The sequence below is a fragment of the Rhyacophila brunnea genome, unplaced genomic scaffold (assembly GCF_057557595.1).
Source record: "Rhyacophila brunnea isolate RB1 unplaced genomic scaffold, BYU_Rbru_1.0 scaffold_9, whole genome shotgun sequence".
In the NCBI taxonomy this organism is placed as follows: domain Eukaryota; kingdom Metazoa; phylum Arthropoda; class Insecta; order Trichoptera; family Rhyacophilidae; genus Rhyacophila; species Rhyacophila brunnea.
This window is the reverse complement of record NW_028233361.1, coordinates 6,705,154-6,720,973: the sequence shown is the minus strand read 5'-3', so window position 1 is coordinate 6,720,973 and position 15,820 is coordinate 6,705,154. Positions and strand designations below refer to the sequence as shown.

At 33.3% G+C, this 15,820-nt stretch overlaps 2 protein-coding genes across 2 annotated transcripts; one reads left to right on the top strand and one right to left on the bottom strand.

Moving 5' to 3' along the window:
- Window positions 1–14: 14 nt before the first annotated feature.
- ppl (glycine cleavage system H protein, mitochondrial) lies at window positions 15–1,022 on the bottom strand. The gene is made up of 2 exons (XM_085959496.1): window positions 846–1,022; window positions 15–754 (listed from the first exon to the last, which is right to left on the bottom strand). Exon 2 carries the CDS (start codon window positions 709–711, stop codon window positions 208–210), a length of 504 nt encoding a protein of 167 aa, XP_085815622.1. The 5' UTR covers window positions 712–754; window positions 846–1,022; the 3' UTR covers window positions 15–207.
- Window positions 1,023–3,755: 2,733 nt separating this feature from the next.
- Window positions 3,756–7,629, top strand: LOC147063217 (uncharacterized). The gene is made up of 3 exons (XM_085959483.1): window positions 3,756–3,901; window positions 5,095–5,203; window positions 6,272–7,629. Exons 2-3 carry the CDS (start codon window positions 5,096–5,098, stop codon window positions 6,506–6,508), a joined length of 345 nt encoding a protein of 114 aa, XP_085815609.1. The 5' UTR covers window positions 3,756–3,901; window position 5,095; the 3' UTR covers window positions 6,509–7,629.
- Window positions 7,630–15,820: the final 8,191 nt, after the last annotated feature.

The window sequence follows — 15,820 nt, the reverse complement described above, 5'->3', positions numbered from 1 at the left end:
ACAACACATTTCAATGATGAAAACATGTGCTTGGTATATTATCACATAAAGAAATAATAACAAGATAATTAAATATAAATTTAAACATTGAGTTTATTAACATTATAATTACAAGTTCATAACAATTAAAAGAAATTAATATTACTAACAGATTTAAATAATAAATGATAAACTTAACAAGTAATAAAGAAGCCGTTTATAGGTACATTAGTGGGTATCTTTTTTGAGGAACTCGTCATACTGAGATTCGTCCATGAGGGAATCCAGCTCGGTCGGCTTTGTCAATTTCAATTTGAAGAGCCAGCCCTTATCGTAACAAGATTTATTAATTAGACCCGGAGTAGCTTCTACGTCTTTATTTTTTTCTAAAACAATACCACTTACTGGCGAATACAGTTCACTAGCCGCCTTAACGCTCTCCAGCGCACCGCACTCATCACTGGCCTCCAAAACTGTTTTAGGATCCGGAAGCTGGGCGTATACCACATCTCCTAGAGCTTCCTGCGCGTAGTTTGAAATTCCCACCGTTCCCATTTCTCCATCCATTAATACCCACTCGTGTTTTTCGGTAAATTTTCTAGCTGCCATGGTTATCCTGGATATATGTATACCCCTCGTGCTCGCCGCCTCGGGAAGAAAACGGTTTCGTATATGGTGACTAGATAGCTGCATTGTGCATCTGGCTAGCAGGAAACCTTTCAGCAGTGTCATCTTGGCTAAGACGCAACTTGAAAGTCTCGATGCAAAGTAAATTCTGTAAATGCAAATAAAACAAACATAAACAGATGCCCTGTTATATCACCGGCGAATTGAAGATCGTTTAATAAATGATGCAGGAAACTTACCCTTGCGATATGTCGAAAATTAAATTACTAAGCTACGTAACGTGTTTCATTCAGTTGTTCAATAAGCACTATGTATACAATTGAAGAACGTATCACTGAACGAAAAGGTTATCTGAGGTTATCATTTTTGCTAAGACAGAGAAGTTACTATGACACTCTGACATCTGAGGACCAAAGACAAACTGTCATAGACTAATATTTATTTCCATAGAAGAGAGAAATTGAGTGATAATAATGGGGTGGGAATTAAAAGCACATTACAATAATAAAAATTCACAAAAAAAAAATTGTAAAAAAACATTTGGAAAGTAGTTTTCTCATATATTAAATGATTTCACAAATAAATAGATGAAATCACATAAAATAGTTTGTTTCACAAAACAAAATCATACATCACTCATTGTAAATATAAGTTCACTCAATTTTGATAACTACACACATTGGTAAAATTGTTTTCACCGATAAATAATATATCGCACAAAGAAAAGGTAGAAATTCACAAATGTCAAACTAATAATTGTAGCGGCAATACAATGTATTAGAAGGCAATTGCAAAAATGATGCTTAGGTGTCAATATAAGTAATGTTTAACGTAGTAATTTAAATAGGTATATATATTCGTGCTGTTATCGTTCATATTATATTATTTGATGTAAATCGACAACCAAAAACCTAGGTAAGTATATATTTTTCGGTTCATCGATATAAGTTTTGGTAAATGTGCCGCAGATGCCGTCATGAGATTTTATAACTTTCTTTTTAGACCAAACCAAACCTAACCTACCAAGGCCTGAACAAAAACGATGCATAAGTGCGAATGAGAAAGTATTCGACACCCTTATAATCTCTGCAACATGCGCTAGCTAGAGTAAGATAAAAGGTTTACAGATGTTTGAGATGATTTGCTGTGGTGTCGCCGCCAAATACCTATTAGTTTGTTGCATAGCTAAGCGTCGATAACCTGCGAGCGCGTGTTGCTAAAATTGATATTTTTGTGTTAAACATAAAGTCAGTGGTAAATATTTTTGGTTAATTAAGTAGAAAAGATGGTTCTGTGTGTTGTATTAAAATGTGGTAACCGTACTGATAAGCAAGAAGATGGTATTACGTTTCATAAGTAAGTTGGTCATGTTCGTGATAATTTATTTGTATATTATTAGGTACCTAGGTATATATTTTAATATCAGTGACCTAGTGTTTCTTTAAAATAACTTAAATTATGTATATATTTACTTAATCGTTGCATTTTGACCGCTTAAAAATACTGTATAACGTACAAAAATAGAAAATTATATTTTAATTCTGAGCGTCTAGTGCGAGCACTAGCGAAATGGTCTATGGTCTCAAACATTTGTGTACGAATGCGTTCGCTCGCCCACAAACCAAACGCAAGGTACGCAGCTTCATTTAGCAATGCAATGGGTGGCGTCTAGATGTATCTATAGTCTGAGTAACCTACCCCAACTTTATATTAACTACCTAAAGCCGCGTTGACACGGTCCAAATATGATCCAAGTACATTTGGATCGAGTGCCATCCAAGTGACAGCTTCATACCTACTAATTATTCCTATCCAAGCTAACTTGGATGAGTAGGACGCACTCCAAGTAGCTTGAATAGGAATGATTAGTATGAAGATGTCTCATACGAGTGCACTTGGATGGCACTCGGTCCAAGTGTACTTGGATCGTACATGGACCGTGTCAACGCGGCTTTATATAATCAGTTTGTGATAATGATGCATCAAAATGTATGAAAATTTTAAAATTTAAATTAACAATTATTGGATCGAAAAACCTATGGGCCAACAGAAAAAGGTATTATTTATTATAATTGTCTACATGGAATAAACTGAATAAATACATAAGTACTTATGTTTTGCCAAAATATTTTTTAAAATCATTAAACCTATTTTTCTTAGTGTTTGTATTCATTTACGATTAATTAGTGACAATAGTTTTTGTTTTAGAGCGTGTTCAGAAAAAAATTCTTCGTCATCTCTATTTTAAAGTTAATAATTATTTTCCTTTTGACACCTTCTCAAACGAGTCTTTTCCGACTAACTTTCTTCAAGGCATGCTCGCCTTTCATTCTCTTGAAGCTCGTAGGTCACTTCTGCTCTTAAAGCATTTTTTCCCTGCTCTGACGTGGTATCATTTTCAATCCCGATATTCTAGAAAATTTAAATTTTTACGCACCCGTCAATTACATGCGTGGTCGCAGCCATGACCTATTTTGGGTGAAAGCTGTTTCCTCATGTCAGGCTAACCAGGCACCAATAGCGAGGGCTGTGCGGTTGTTCAATGCACTCTCTAGAGATGTAGGTAGATATTTTTGGCGATCCATTATATATTCTATTTTTTAAATTCTATTTTATGGTTTAATTTGTACTTTTTGAATCATTGTTGTTTTTTTTAATTTTATTTCTTTTGTATAAAACTATTTTTGCTTTCTTTTTTCCTCCACTTTGTTTTTTTCTGGTTTTCCGAACTGATGACTTGTAATTTTTATTCTAAATGTCATGTTGTGAACGTCCTGAATTAACAATTTGTTATGTAGGTACTCAACGTGTCTTTTTCAAATAAATAAATAAATAGTATATTGATACGTGAAGACTACTTTTTCCATAGTGCAAATCGATCATTTGACAGTTGTAGTTGATTTGTGAATATCATCCATTTCCGATGTGATGAACATCTTTTTAAATGTTGTCAGCGCTTTGTGAAGGAATTATATTCCCCATAATAAAGTTGCTACATATGACAATTTTAGAAAATATAATATTCTAAATAATAATTCATGAACTAGCTGCTAGATAATTTTGTAAAAAAAACTATGACGTTATTATATCCCTAGATATAAAATTATATGTTTGGTTTTTTAGTTACGATTTTCGATAATAGACAATTTAGAGCAAATTAACAAACGTCATATGAATGTCAAATCAACTTTGTTTCTCAAGAATTTAATACTGTTAATCAACCGTTTTAGTGGCGTGATTTGAATATTGTTATAATAAAATAGACCATTTTTGTCGTAACAAATCTTCCCGTGCTGTAAGCCTTTTGTTATTTCCTACACTTGATGTCAGAATCATAAATAGAAACAGAAATACTGTTATCCTTTGATGATCTCTAAAAAACTAGTGAATCAAATGAACGTTTACGCTATTTTGTTTGAAATAGTATGATAGATGATCTCTTAATGCGCATCACCAATTAAGAAATTATTTTACATGTGCCTTTATTATTTTTGGTCGAACTTGTAATCATTGTTGTTTTCCTTATAGTGCAACAGGTGTATTTCAGTTTTGAAATTTCTTCCAATACGATTGGTCTTATTTATGGAGCTGGTAAAATTTCCGTATAGGTTTGCACTCATTTTACACACTAAAACTTACAAAAACCAACAGACTACTATTTTTAATATTCAATGAAACATTATTGCCAGTGTGGGGAAGCGAAAAGACAATACATTTGAAATAATTTAATTATCAATTATTAACATGATACCTTGTTTACACGTACACGGATTTACTGCTGACAGTACGTATTATCGCAGCCATAACTAGAAAATGCACGCGTATACACGTATTATTGTGCAAGATTGCATGCATGGATTTAAAAAGTTCAGCAACTTCTGAATTTTCTTCACATGACAGTTGGGACTTGGGAGATATCTGCGCCTGCGCAATAGAACGATAGCGGTGAACCTGAGGACATAAAACGAACTACACCGCGCAGAGAATTTTTGACGTTTACCAATTTTCACAACCAGTTTTCGCATCATGCTTACGTTTGAAGAATTAGATTGGCGGGACAGTCAGCACTTTTATGTGTACACAGTTATTATCGCTATAATTTAATTTACACACTATTGGTGCCAGTAAATCCATGCCCATGTACATGCAGAGTACGAAACAGTCGACGCAGAGACTGGGTTTTTTTTCTAATTGCCTTACCTGCTGCGATATCACAAAACTGACAACCAGTTGCTCACACTTAATCAATCACAGATGTTTAATGGCAGTCTAGAACAGAAATCTCTCGAAGTCACAAATTTCAATTTCATAACAATAATTAACACACCAGAAGTATTCCACATAATATTTTAGTTGAGGCAGTGTTCTGGCAATGATCAATATTATATATTTCTGTTGCAGACCTATATGGCAATTTTAGTATTGAATGAAATTGAAATTTACCTAGGCACCTCTGGAAATACTCTCTAATTGGGATTCATGTTTCAGGATGCCGTACATTGTGGTAACGGGGCAGTTGAAAGCTCCTGCGTTGGGTGGAGCCGAGTGCACATTGGTTGCTGGTCTTTCTTCCCAGGAAAGGGACAAGTTTGTTGCTGTAAATATACATATATTTTTTTTTTATTAAGTAATTTTTGAGTGCGTACACTCATGGTAATCGTTAGAGGTGAGCTGGAAATACTGTCACCTGTTTGTGTACTCAAGTTTCGGATGAAACTACCCATACTAAGTATTTGTGGCCCAATAAACTTATTCCAAAAAACTTGTGATGATATCATCGCGAGTCACTGTTCTGTGCACTCGCCAGTTGGTAGACTTTCAACACTATTGACATTAAATGCGCACGAACGAAATAGCACTTGAATATAGGTATATTTTAATTTATTAGTCTATTGCGTTCGAATGTTTGAATAACAATAGATCATAAATTTTGTGTCGCAGCACAGTGGTGAGATGATGCACAGGCTTAGGCTTGTTATATACCGCTCAAAACATGCTTAAAATTAAAAAAAATCACTGTTATTCATTTTTGTTAACAATAATATTGTAACCTAACAGAAAAACAACCCATAAATTTAAAATTTTATAATAAATGGGACTTTTCGACAAGCGGAGCTCAGCGTATTTTTAGCGATTATATTGAAGCCGGTGCACAGTCTGAGTTCCCTGAGCCGATACGTATTTTAAAATACTAATAATATGGAGTTGGTTTTAGTTGCAGTTGGGTATGAAACTTTTGTTGCATACGCACGCCAAACGATCTATATAGTATTCCAAATATTAGTTAGTATTTCGGAACAAGTTTATATACTAAGTATTTTTTTATACTGGTAGTGGGTATACTTAGTCTTCAAAATTGACCATCTCTAGTAATCGTCCCTATTAATTTCGATAGCCCTCTCTACTAACTTAACTAACGCACAAATCACATTGGCAGATTCTCAGGCCAACGTCAGCCACAATCGCCTTCAATCGTCACTTTTGAGTCATTCAACGGCTGTGTATTGCACAAGCAAAATTTTCATAAGGGTGCCTCCAAACTGTCCCCACCTCGGGCCTCAAAAACCGCCAATGTTTATAATTTTCCATTTTCACGTCCTGACTATCTCACCAATCCATCGTACTTTTTTCTCTTAATAAACATAAGTATTACTTTCTATCATAGGAAATGGAAGCAGTGACTCCAGGAAGTAGCAGGGTGTCAGGGTCGGGGTCGGTTCGCGTAGACGGAAGGGGACGAGTTCTGCAGCTACTCAATAGACTCCATCACGCGTATGGTTATCATGTTATCAGCCACTCGATGGTTATTTCTAATAACAATCAGGAGAAAATGTCGTGGACCCTCTTCCGGAAGTCATCGTCTGCGTCCGGCGGTGTGACTTCTTCGAGCTCAGCTTTTTAAACAAAATTTAGACAAAATTCGTCACCGCTTTAAAAAAATATATCGTATTAGTTTTTAAGATTATTGTGCAATAAAATACGTACATTCCAGTACATCTTAAAAATAATTTACACTTACGTTATATTGGATGATAGATCTGTTTTCTAATAATCATTAATATAAAGTAATATCTATGAAATTACCGTATTGTCCTAAACATTGCATTAGAAATATTGGGTGCAGCCATTAATATTAGAAATGTACCAATGCACAGGGTTTCCATGTTGGAAAAATATTTCTCAACCTTATGAAATGCTATGACGCTCGCTCGCCATTACTATTTTCATGCTCTGTTGATTTTGACAAAATGGCGGTGGTAGTTATTTGATCTATAGCTAAATGCAACATTCCTCCTGAGTACCTGAATGAATAATACTGTGTCGACTTTAGTGTGCCTCAGTACATACATTTTTATGTTGTGTTATGTGAATCTCAACTATATTATACACATAATAAGTTGCAGTCGCTCTGTAATTATGTGTTGCGAGACTATTAAGAGGAACAACATAGTGTTTTTCCTGGAAGATAGATATAGAGTGACGTAGCTGCCCCAGTTATCTTTTTGTTATCGTCAGGGTCTGTTGTGTTTCTACACCGCGAGGTTACAACAAACTTTTAAAAATGTTAATAAGACAAAAAAGACTGAATCATTCAAAATTGAAATCGATTCGTCATTTGAAAAAGTTACAATATGATCTTCAACTGGGCAAGTGTCAATCATTCATTGATTCATCCTATAGGGAATAAAAAATATGGGAGTGGAATATGACTACATACTTAACAGAAAATGAGTAGCGTCTGTCAAAAAAGATTTTGAGACGTGTAATATTTCCTAAGAAGTGGAAAGTGACATAGATATGGTGATATTATATCGGGTGGTAATGATTCAAGAAACATATATGATAATTAAACTGTAATTGCCAGATGCTTAATCATACTAAACTGCCACTTAATACTAGGCGGCCTTTTAGTGAATGGCGACATCACTCAATTGTAATAGAATTGAAAAATGTAAGCGACGGCTGTCAAAACAGTCACGTGTATCATGGAACGAATTCAGGTATGAATAGCATTCAAGTTTTAATAAAAATTCAGTTCTTTTAAATCCTACAATATTTGAGTTATTTGTGTTGGTATGTTATCTTAGATCGTTCTGTGCATGGGTTTATAACCTGAAAAGATTGTCAACATAAATAACTGAAATATTATTGATCATATCTTGCATACGATGAACGAAATAAAATCCTATTTTTATTTGAATTCTGTGTCTTGATTTGGTTGAGTGATTCAACAGAATGATGCCAAATGCGTTTCTCAGGTCTGTCACTGTTTAGTGGTCGTGCGGCATATTTTGGTAAAGTTAATTTAACAATGACATCTCTGCACCTGGCACTGACATTTTTTCTTTGACCAAAATACTAATTATTTTTTTAAACATTTAATTTTTCTTTTCAATCCTCATCTTATGTTTAGGATAGTATGGTACTGAATTATATTCCCATATAAATGATTTTAATTTTTATACATAATTTGTATTGAAATTAGTATTAGGTAAGTACCTATATTATTGTTTATTGTTTTGTGAATTTTTACACTCTAAAATATGATATGGTGACTGGTGGAATTATTAGTATTTTAAGACATTGTTAAACATTCTTTATAAGCTTATTTAAATATATTACATTATGAAATGACAATTATTGTTACTTATAATAATAATATGTCAGAACTTCCATGTTGATAGACTGTTTAAATTTTTTTATATAAGACAATTTTACGCCTTTTTAAATCTTGTGATTATGAAATCCATCCAACAATGTATTATATTATAATAATATTGTATTACGTATTTATGTACTAATGTATTGTGAAAAATTTACATGAATTTATACAAATTCTAATAATATTTTCTTTAAATAAAAATCACTTTTTTAAATAAAAAAAATTTCCTTCACAATTATTACCAGTTTTCCAATCACTTAAATCAATAAGTTTACTTTATGTTGAGTTTACTATTGACATTTTATTTGGATCCAGGACATTGATGCAAAGTTGTTAGAGAAAATCTTCTCTACTAGCCGATGGAGCTTAATGTGAATCTGAAGAAAAGGCTCATGGTGTACTGTTTAATTTGCTGATTCATTTGTAGCTAACTTCAGACTATTATTATATCACCCGTTTCTAGGGATATTATATAAAAAATATCGAAGTATCAATACTTGCAAGTATCAAATAATGCTTGTCCGCAAGGGATTTTTTCTGAAATTGCAAAATAAAAGTATTGTAAAGGTCAAATATTTTTGAAATGCTTATCCGTCAAATACTGCAAGCTTTTCAACACAATTTTACATTCACCAATATAGTTAATTCCATCAATTATTAGGTACAAAATTAACAAGTGTAAAGTTAAATGGTTACACCAAGACAAACAAGATGATGTTGGATGGATTGATGCCTTAGATGTAGCGCAGACTATAGTCAAGACTAGTTAGACTGTCCGGACCACAAGAACAAATGGAGATGTTCACATTGTCAAAGAGACATCTCATAAACAAAATGGTCTAGCGGTCATGCGAAATGCTCATAGACAAGTTTGACTAACTGTTGTCTACTTCTATTTGAAATGTATGCGAGCGCGCAGACTATGAAAAAACAGTCTAGTGCCTCGCCTCTTTACTGCCAGAATCATCTGAGTGTCCACAGGGAGACTTGTTTTGTGTTACTCTATTTGGTGAACCATGTTTACGGAGGAGGAATAAATAGAAAAATTTATTGATGAGGTGGAAAAACGGCCGATTCTTTACAATGGACAAAAGAACATTCAGACATCAATTTAAAAGAGAATAATTACAAGATAAAAAGAACTTTTTATATACCACGTTTTTAAATTTTCCTGTTGAATCATATAAACTTTACGATCCTATGTATTAATAATTTAGGACAAATAAGGCAATTGTCAACAAATCATTTTTTTTCTATTTTGCAACAAACAATAATATAGAATACTGAAATGTCATTTTGATTTCCATGGTAACGCACGTATATATGAATAATTTAGTTGCTAGGACCACCCCCTTAGCAACCAACAGTGGCGACCGGTGAGTTATTTTACTGGGAGTTCACCTTTTGACTGCCGTAAAAAGGCATTTGCCTTCATCAAAACTTCACCAAAAAATCAAAAAAAAACTATTGGTTTTTTTTAATTTAGTACATTTTAAAGAAATCATAAATAACTCACTATTTATTATTTGTTGTACCTCTAAAAACAGTTTTTCTTGAAAAAAATGGATTTTAAACTTTAACACAAACTGGTTGACACGAACTATTTTGTTTCGACCGAATTATTAGTACTACCGAAATATCTCGTATCTGGCAGTGACCGGGATTTATTGTTCATTTGTATGAGAAATCCATTCTTCTGTTTTTCATCGACACAAATTTTTCAATTACGCGTTTGTTGAAGTCAGGAATCTCTTGTATCATTCTTTTTTCGATACTGAGCATACATAATGCGTTCAATCTTGATTGCGCGATGGTGTTTCTACTAAAACACTTGATCCGTTTGAGTGTGAAAAAACATCTTTCGCTTTCCACTGATGTCATCGGAATAGTAAAAATTAAATTTAATAGTAAAACCGTTTCCGTAAATGTGTCAATGAGATTTTTTTCGATTAAAATGTTTTATAATGCTGAGGCGCCATCAGCATTATAAAAATTATCCAAGCTGTAAATAACAGACAATTCATTTTTGAGTATATTTTTATCTAAAAAGTCAGACGTATTACAGAGCTAGTTTGGAGAGATATCATAATTGATAAACATTGTGAATTTAGTTATCAAACTGAAAAAAACTTGAAGTTTATTTTTAAATTGTACTTCGCCTAAATTTGAGAAATGTTGTCAACATGTGCGGAAATTTAATATACGTACTGTGAAAAGAATTTAATTTTTATTATAATATTGAATAAAAATTGTCAAACAATAATTGTACGTGTGATACGGGCTGTATTGTTTTAAAACCGATGAAGCCGCATTCGGGCCGAGAGCGACTGAAACTGTCGCTCCGGAGCACGTAGAAAAAATATTTACGTATTGCTATTCCACGCGACAGACGACGCTCTTTCTCATTGCAAAGAAATCGAAATTAGATTACTGGGCGGTTTGGTACGAGCGATGTCGGATATCGCTCCCATCAACATATAATATTATTATTTAAAATAGCCGGTTAAAAACACATATTAGAATTTGTTTTTGTATATGAATTAATGGCTACGGTAATAGATCAGAACACTTTTAATTAATCAAATATAAATTAAATACCCATTTAAAAAAAGTCATTTCGCATAAATTGAGTGGGTGGGTGTGCACCGCTCCAGCGCTCTCAAGGTAGAATCGCCACTGGCAACCAATAATAGTGGTTTGGATTACGGATTTCTTCCGAAATAACTTTTCATAAAAAACAGAATTAACTGAAAATGAATTCAATTCTACTTAAAGATAGCTAAAAGTATTAAAAAAATGCATTGGCATCGTGTTCTGATATATTCTAAAAGTTTCAAATGTCTAGCTAGTCAGGAAGTTAGTTAAAAATCGATTGCAAGATTTGTACTGGATAAACAACCACCGGACAAACAAGAATACGAGCTAAGAAAAACCTGGTAACAAATGGGAAGAACTAACTGGTAATACTGGAATAGTATGATGTGGATTTATGTCTTTATAAGTGATGTAAGTCACAATCAATTTTAACAAATTATCAAAGCTAGATACACACATTAAGGGGGGACATGCTCAGCGTACGTAAAAATGGAGCTTTTATGCTATTTTCAAAGCATGATCCTGGACATTCCTTAAACGTTGTAGATAATCTATTTACATAATTTTGAAGCCTTATTATCCTTTATATTTATTTTAAACATTTGATGGCTGCATAAAGTATTTTGATTACATAAAATAGTATTCTTTTAAACCTCTCGCTCTAATGTTTTAGAATATAGTCATATTTCAGTACGTCCATGTGAAGTGGTGTTAAGATTTTTATGTTTATTAATTTTTAAAAACATTTATAAAACCTTTAGTAAAATTTATGTCGACATTATTATAGTGAAATATTTACAATAAAAAATTATATTGATAATCTCTGTGATCCCAAATTTGACAAGAATTAGGCATTTTATTATTCAAAAAATGGCCAAGATTTACACATTTATAGATACTTTTAAAGATACTGATAATAAGCTATGTGTTTGATCATTCAAATGTGATAAACATTCTATGAATAATGTTTGCGTTATAATAATTATCGACCTAAGAATAGGGTAGTATTTTTTTGAAATACACCGTTTCTATTTGCATTTCCCAGTGGCTAAGCTACAACATACGGCCGTAGCTATAAATTGACAAACGATAAATGAAGTAGGGAGTAAGATCACGGTAACGCGCGTGTTTGAACATGTACCGTTTAAAAAAAAAAAAATTCGGTTAGGTATATTTAGGTTAGGTTTAGGATATTTCGGTCAGTGTCTGGCATCCTGTGTAAACCCCCCCTAAATCCGTAATCCACCAGCATCCTCAAATTACAATCCACTGCTAAAAAGCGCCATCAGTTCATTTTCAAACTAATCAAGACTGGTTCTATGATTTTGTATTTTATAACATTTTTCCAAAGATTCCATTTTTCTGATTTTAAGGTATATATTAAAGGTAATTGTCAAAGTATATATTAAATTATGGAAATAATTTTTTTGCTATGGCATTGACATATTTTTCTTTATTCAAATTGAAAAAATATTCTAAACAATAGAAAAAACAAAAATCTCATGAAAGTGTCAAAATTATCCAACATAAGATTTTGATACTGAACACTACAAATGAAAATGGAAAATGTCTTTACAGGAATAAATAAAAGAGTTTAATTTTTAAAATAGCTTCAGAGGAATGTCTTGTAAAAATATTAAACAAGGTGATGCGGTTATCAATGAAAATAATTTAAAATTTTAATATAATGGATTTACAATGACAGATCTAAGATGAAGTACCAAGCTTTTAATTATTATATATTTTAGCATTCGACCAATATCAGAAAGCTCGGCTGGAATTTGTTCAATCCATTGCTGAACTCTCATCATGGCAAAGCAACATAAAGGGTTTGGAAAGGACAGATGTTGTCGGTAAATATACAATTAAATTTCCCATCTGCTTCCCAATGAAAATAATGGCAATTAGTATACTGTATCCATTAGTATCCATCAAACCATTAGTTTCTATACTTAAAACAAACCAAAATCCAACACAACCCACTGATCTCTGGGGTGCGGTAGGTTGTTTTAGATATTGGTTTGTTTTTATGTCTCGAATGATCATGAAAACGACACAGTAAATAAATTATTATATACGAAAATAATTCGTATAACAATAGTGAAACTACCGCTTCTTTCACGTTATACGGTTTTGACTGTACGGCAAAAAATCAAACGGCAACATTCTTTTAGTGGCGTGAAGAAGAGCACGGCTCTTTTCACATTACATGGCGACGGTTAAAAACCGAAACGGCGCCGTATAGCAGCCGTCTATTGCCACTGCATACATGGCGGCCAGACTGTCACCGATGACTTAGTGGTGTACGTGACCTAATGCACGCTTTCATATTAGACGGCTTTAAATCGTACAAACAACACAACACTCAACCACAAACTGAGCTAGTGATGGAATAAAACCATGCATAAACCGTATAGTGGGAAAAGAGCTTGAACTTGTTGCCGATTCGGATTTTTACCGTTTGGTTTTTTACGTACGGTCGTCAAAACCGTATAATGTGAATGGAGGGTTAGGGGCCGTCCGTTTTGAGCAAAATTGCAGATGTTGATGTAGATGACAAAAACTGCTGCAATTCTGCCACGTCAGCGACACATGCATTGGTATAGACCAGGTGTCAGCATACATTTAATTATCATAATATTCAACCTAATCGTACATTGGGTCCATCTTTGATTTACTATAATACGCGATAGCCATTTGGCTAGATTCACATAAATATTTCGATGCATACATACACAATTTCTGACAGTTCGTAAAGCATTAGGGACCATTCACTCTCATTCATATTTAAAAAAAAAAAACATGGTCCGGTAACGATCTCCATTGACCGTAACGTGAGCTCTGGTCTCATTTTTAATGAAGTAAGGTCCAACGATGCCGCCAGCATGTAAACTGCACCAAACTGTGCATTTTTGTTTATATAATAGTCTGTAGGGTCTTTTCTGGATGGGTCTGCACTTCATATGTGACAATTTTGCATATTATTAACAAACCCGTTAAGCCAAAAATGAGCTTCATCACTGAATGCAATTTTGTAGTAAAACAACGTTTAAGTTGCACGAATCGACGACTGATTTTCAAAGTAAATTTGGATAATTCGGTAGTGTTGTTCAAGTGTGACTATATTCATGATGGTTTGCCAAACTACACTGAACATAAATGTCAAAAAATGAGCGCGTAGTATCACAGCTCGGTTTCAAAAAAATATACCATTTAGCTAATATTCATCGATTAACTACACTGTCTTTGTTTAGAATCAAAATTTCTTTAAAATTCTACAATTTAGAAATTGATTATTCTATTGATAAAATAATGTTTTAAAAGCATTACAATATGTTCCCTGATGCTTTGTGATTTCTTTAATAGGAAATGTAATGTAGTTTAATAAGTTTTTTCATCCATACCTGGATATTTTTTAAAACTAATCATAATGTTATGTTGTTAGAGTTATTGGTACCGTTGATTGATGACAAGGATGCAAGTATTCGCCGCATTGTTGCGGTAGTGGCCAGCCGTCTTTCGGAGCGATCAGAACAATTAGCCATCCAGATTGCGTCTTCTCCTCTTCTGCCATCAATCATTGAACAATTTGACACATGCAATGTGAGTTTCCAATCCAACATCGATGTGAATATTATGAATATAATAGATGAAACTATATTATGTTAAAATAATACTAACAATGCTTCCGATCCTCTTTTTGCACGGGGGATACGTTCCAAAGACTGCCGTGCAAAACAAAAACATGTAAAAAAGGATAAGGTGCCCATACAAAAATGGTAGATAGGTTCCATTACTTAACTTCAACTCAAAATATGAAATTCTTGAACTCAAAAATAAATCGAATTTATTTATTATTTATACATTAAAATATGTATACATAAAAATACATAGTTTTCGATTTAAATTAAATTTAGCATAGAGAAATATATTCATTCAGTCTGGTTACTTGACAATAAACGTGCCCGTTTACTGCTGTTTTTCTCTGGCGAAAAATCACTCTCATCGCTGGAAATATTTAATGACGCTGACGCTGAAGAACGCGTCGCGTCTCGGGTATCGAACCCGAAATGACTGACTAGTGTCACCATGTATGTATGTATGTATATCTGGGTGGCATCGGATGACAACATATGGATGCACCAATGGCGTGCAATTTTTTGATAACTATGTACATACATACATATTTTTATTCTTTTTAGATTTTTTAAACCGTGTTAAAGCAAAAAAATTAGTGTAAATGGTATTTTTTAAAGTCATTTGGTCAAATAAAACCACGAAGGCATCAATTTGATTTTAGATCTATTTAGATCTAAATGAGTCAAATTCTCACGCTAAAGACATGTATAAACAGCATATTATTTCAAAATTTATTAGGATAGAACAAACTTTAAATTTTCATTGTCATTCATTTTATATGTATTATAGTGCCTGTACACATGCGTGGATTTACCGCCGGCAATAGTGTGTATATTAAACTATCGCAACAATAACTGCTTACACGCAAAAGTGCTGACTCTCTCGCCAATCTCATTCCTCAAGCGTAAGCGAGATACGTTTTTGTCATTGTATAGTGTTATGTAACAGGTTTTGAAAATTGGTAAATGTCAAATTTTTCTGTGCCATTTAGTTCGTATTTTTATCCGGCAGGTTCGCTACTGTCGTTTTACTGCACATGCACATAATATGTCATGCAAGTTGTAACTTTTTTGATCCATGCATGCAGTCTTGCAACTTGCACGCTAATACATGTTTACATTTGCATTTTATTGTTATGGTCGCGATAATACATACTGCCACCAGTAAATCCATGCACATGCAAACGGGCTATTATACCCCGTTTACACGTGCATGGATTTACTGTTGACAATAAGAAAACGTATTGATACACATGTATTAACCTGCAGTTGGCAACATAGACTAATATACTATATACTAGTTGGCAAGATTACATGG

Excerpts from the sequence above, each read along its gene's own strand:
- LOC147063217 (XM_085959483.1), top strand. The coding sequence starts at position 5,096 with ATGCCGTACATTGTGGTAACGGGGCAGTTGAAAGCTCCTGCGTTGGGT. Across the intron at positions 5,204-6,271 it reads AAAGGGACAAGTTTGTTGCT|GAAATGGAAGCAGTGACTCC; the intron begins GTAAATATACAT and ends TTTCTATCATAG.
- ppl (XM_085959496.1), bottom strand. The coding sequence starts at position 711 with ATGACACTGCTGAAAGGTTTCCTGCTAGCCAGATGCACAATGCAGCTA.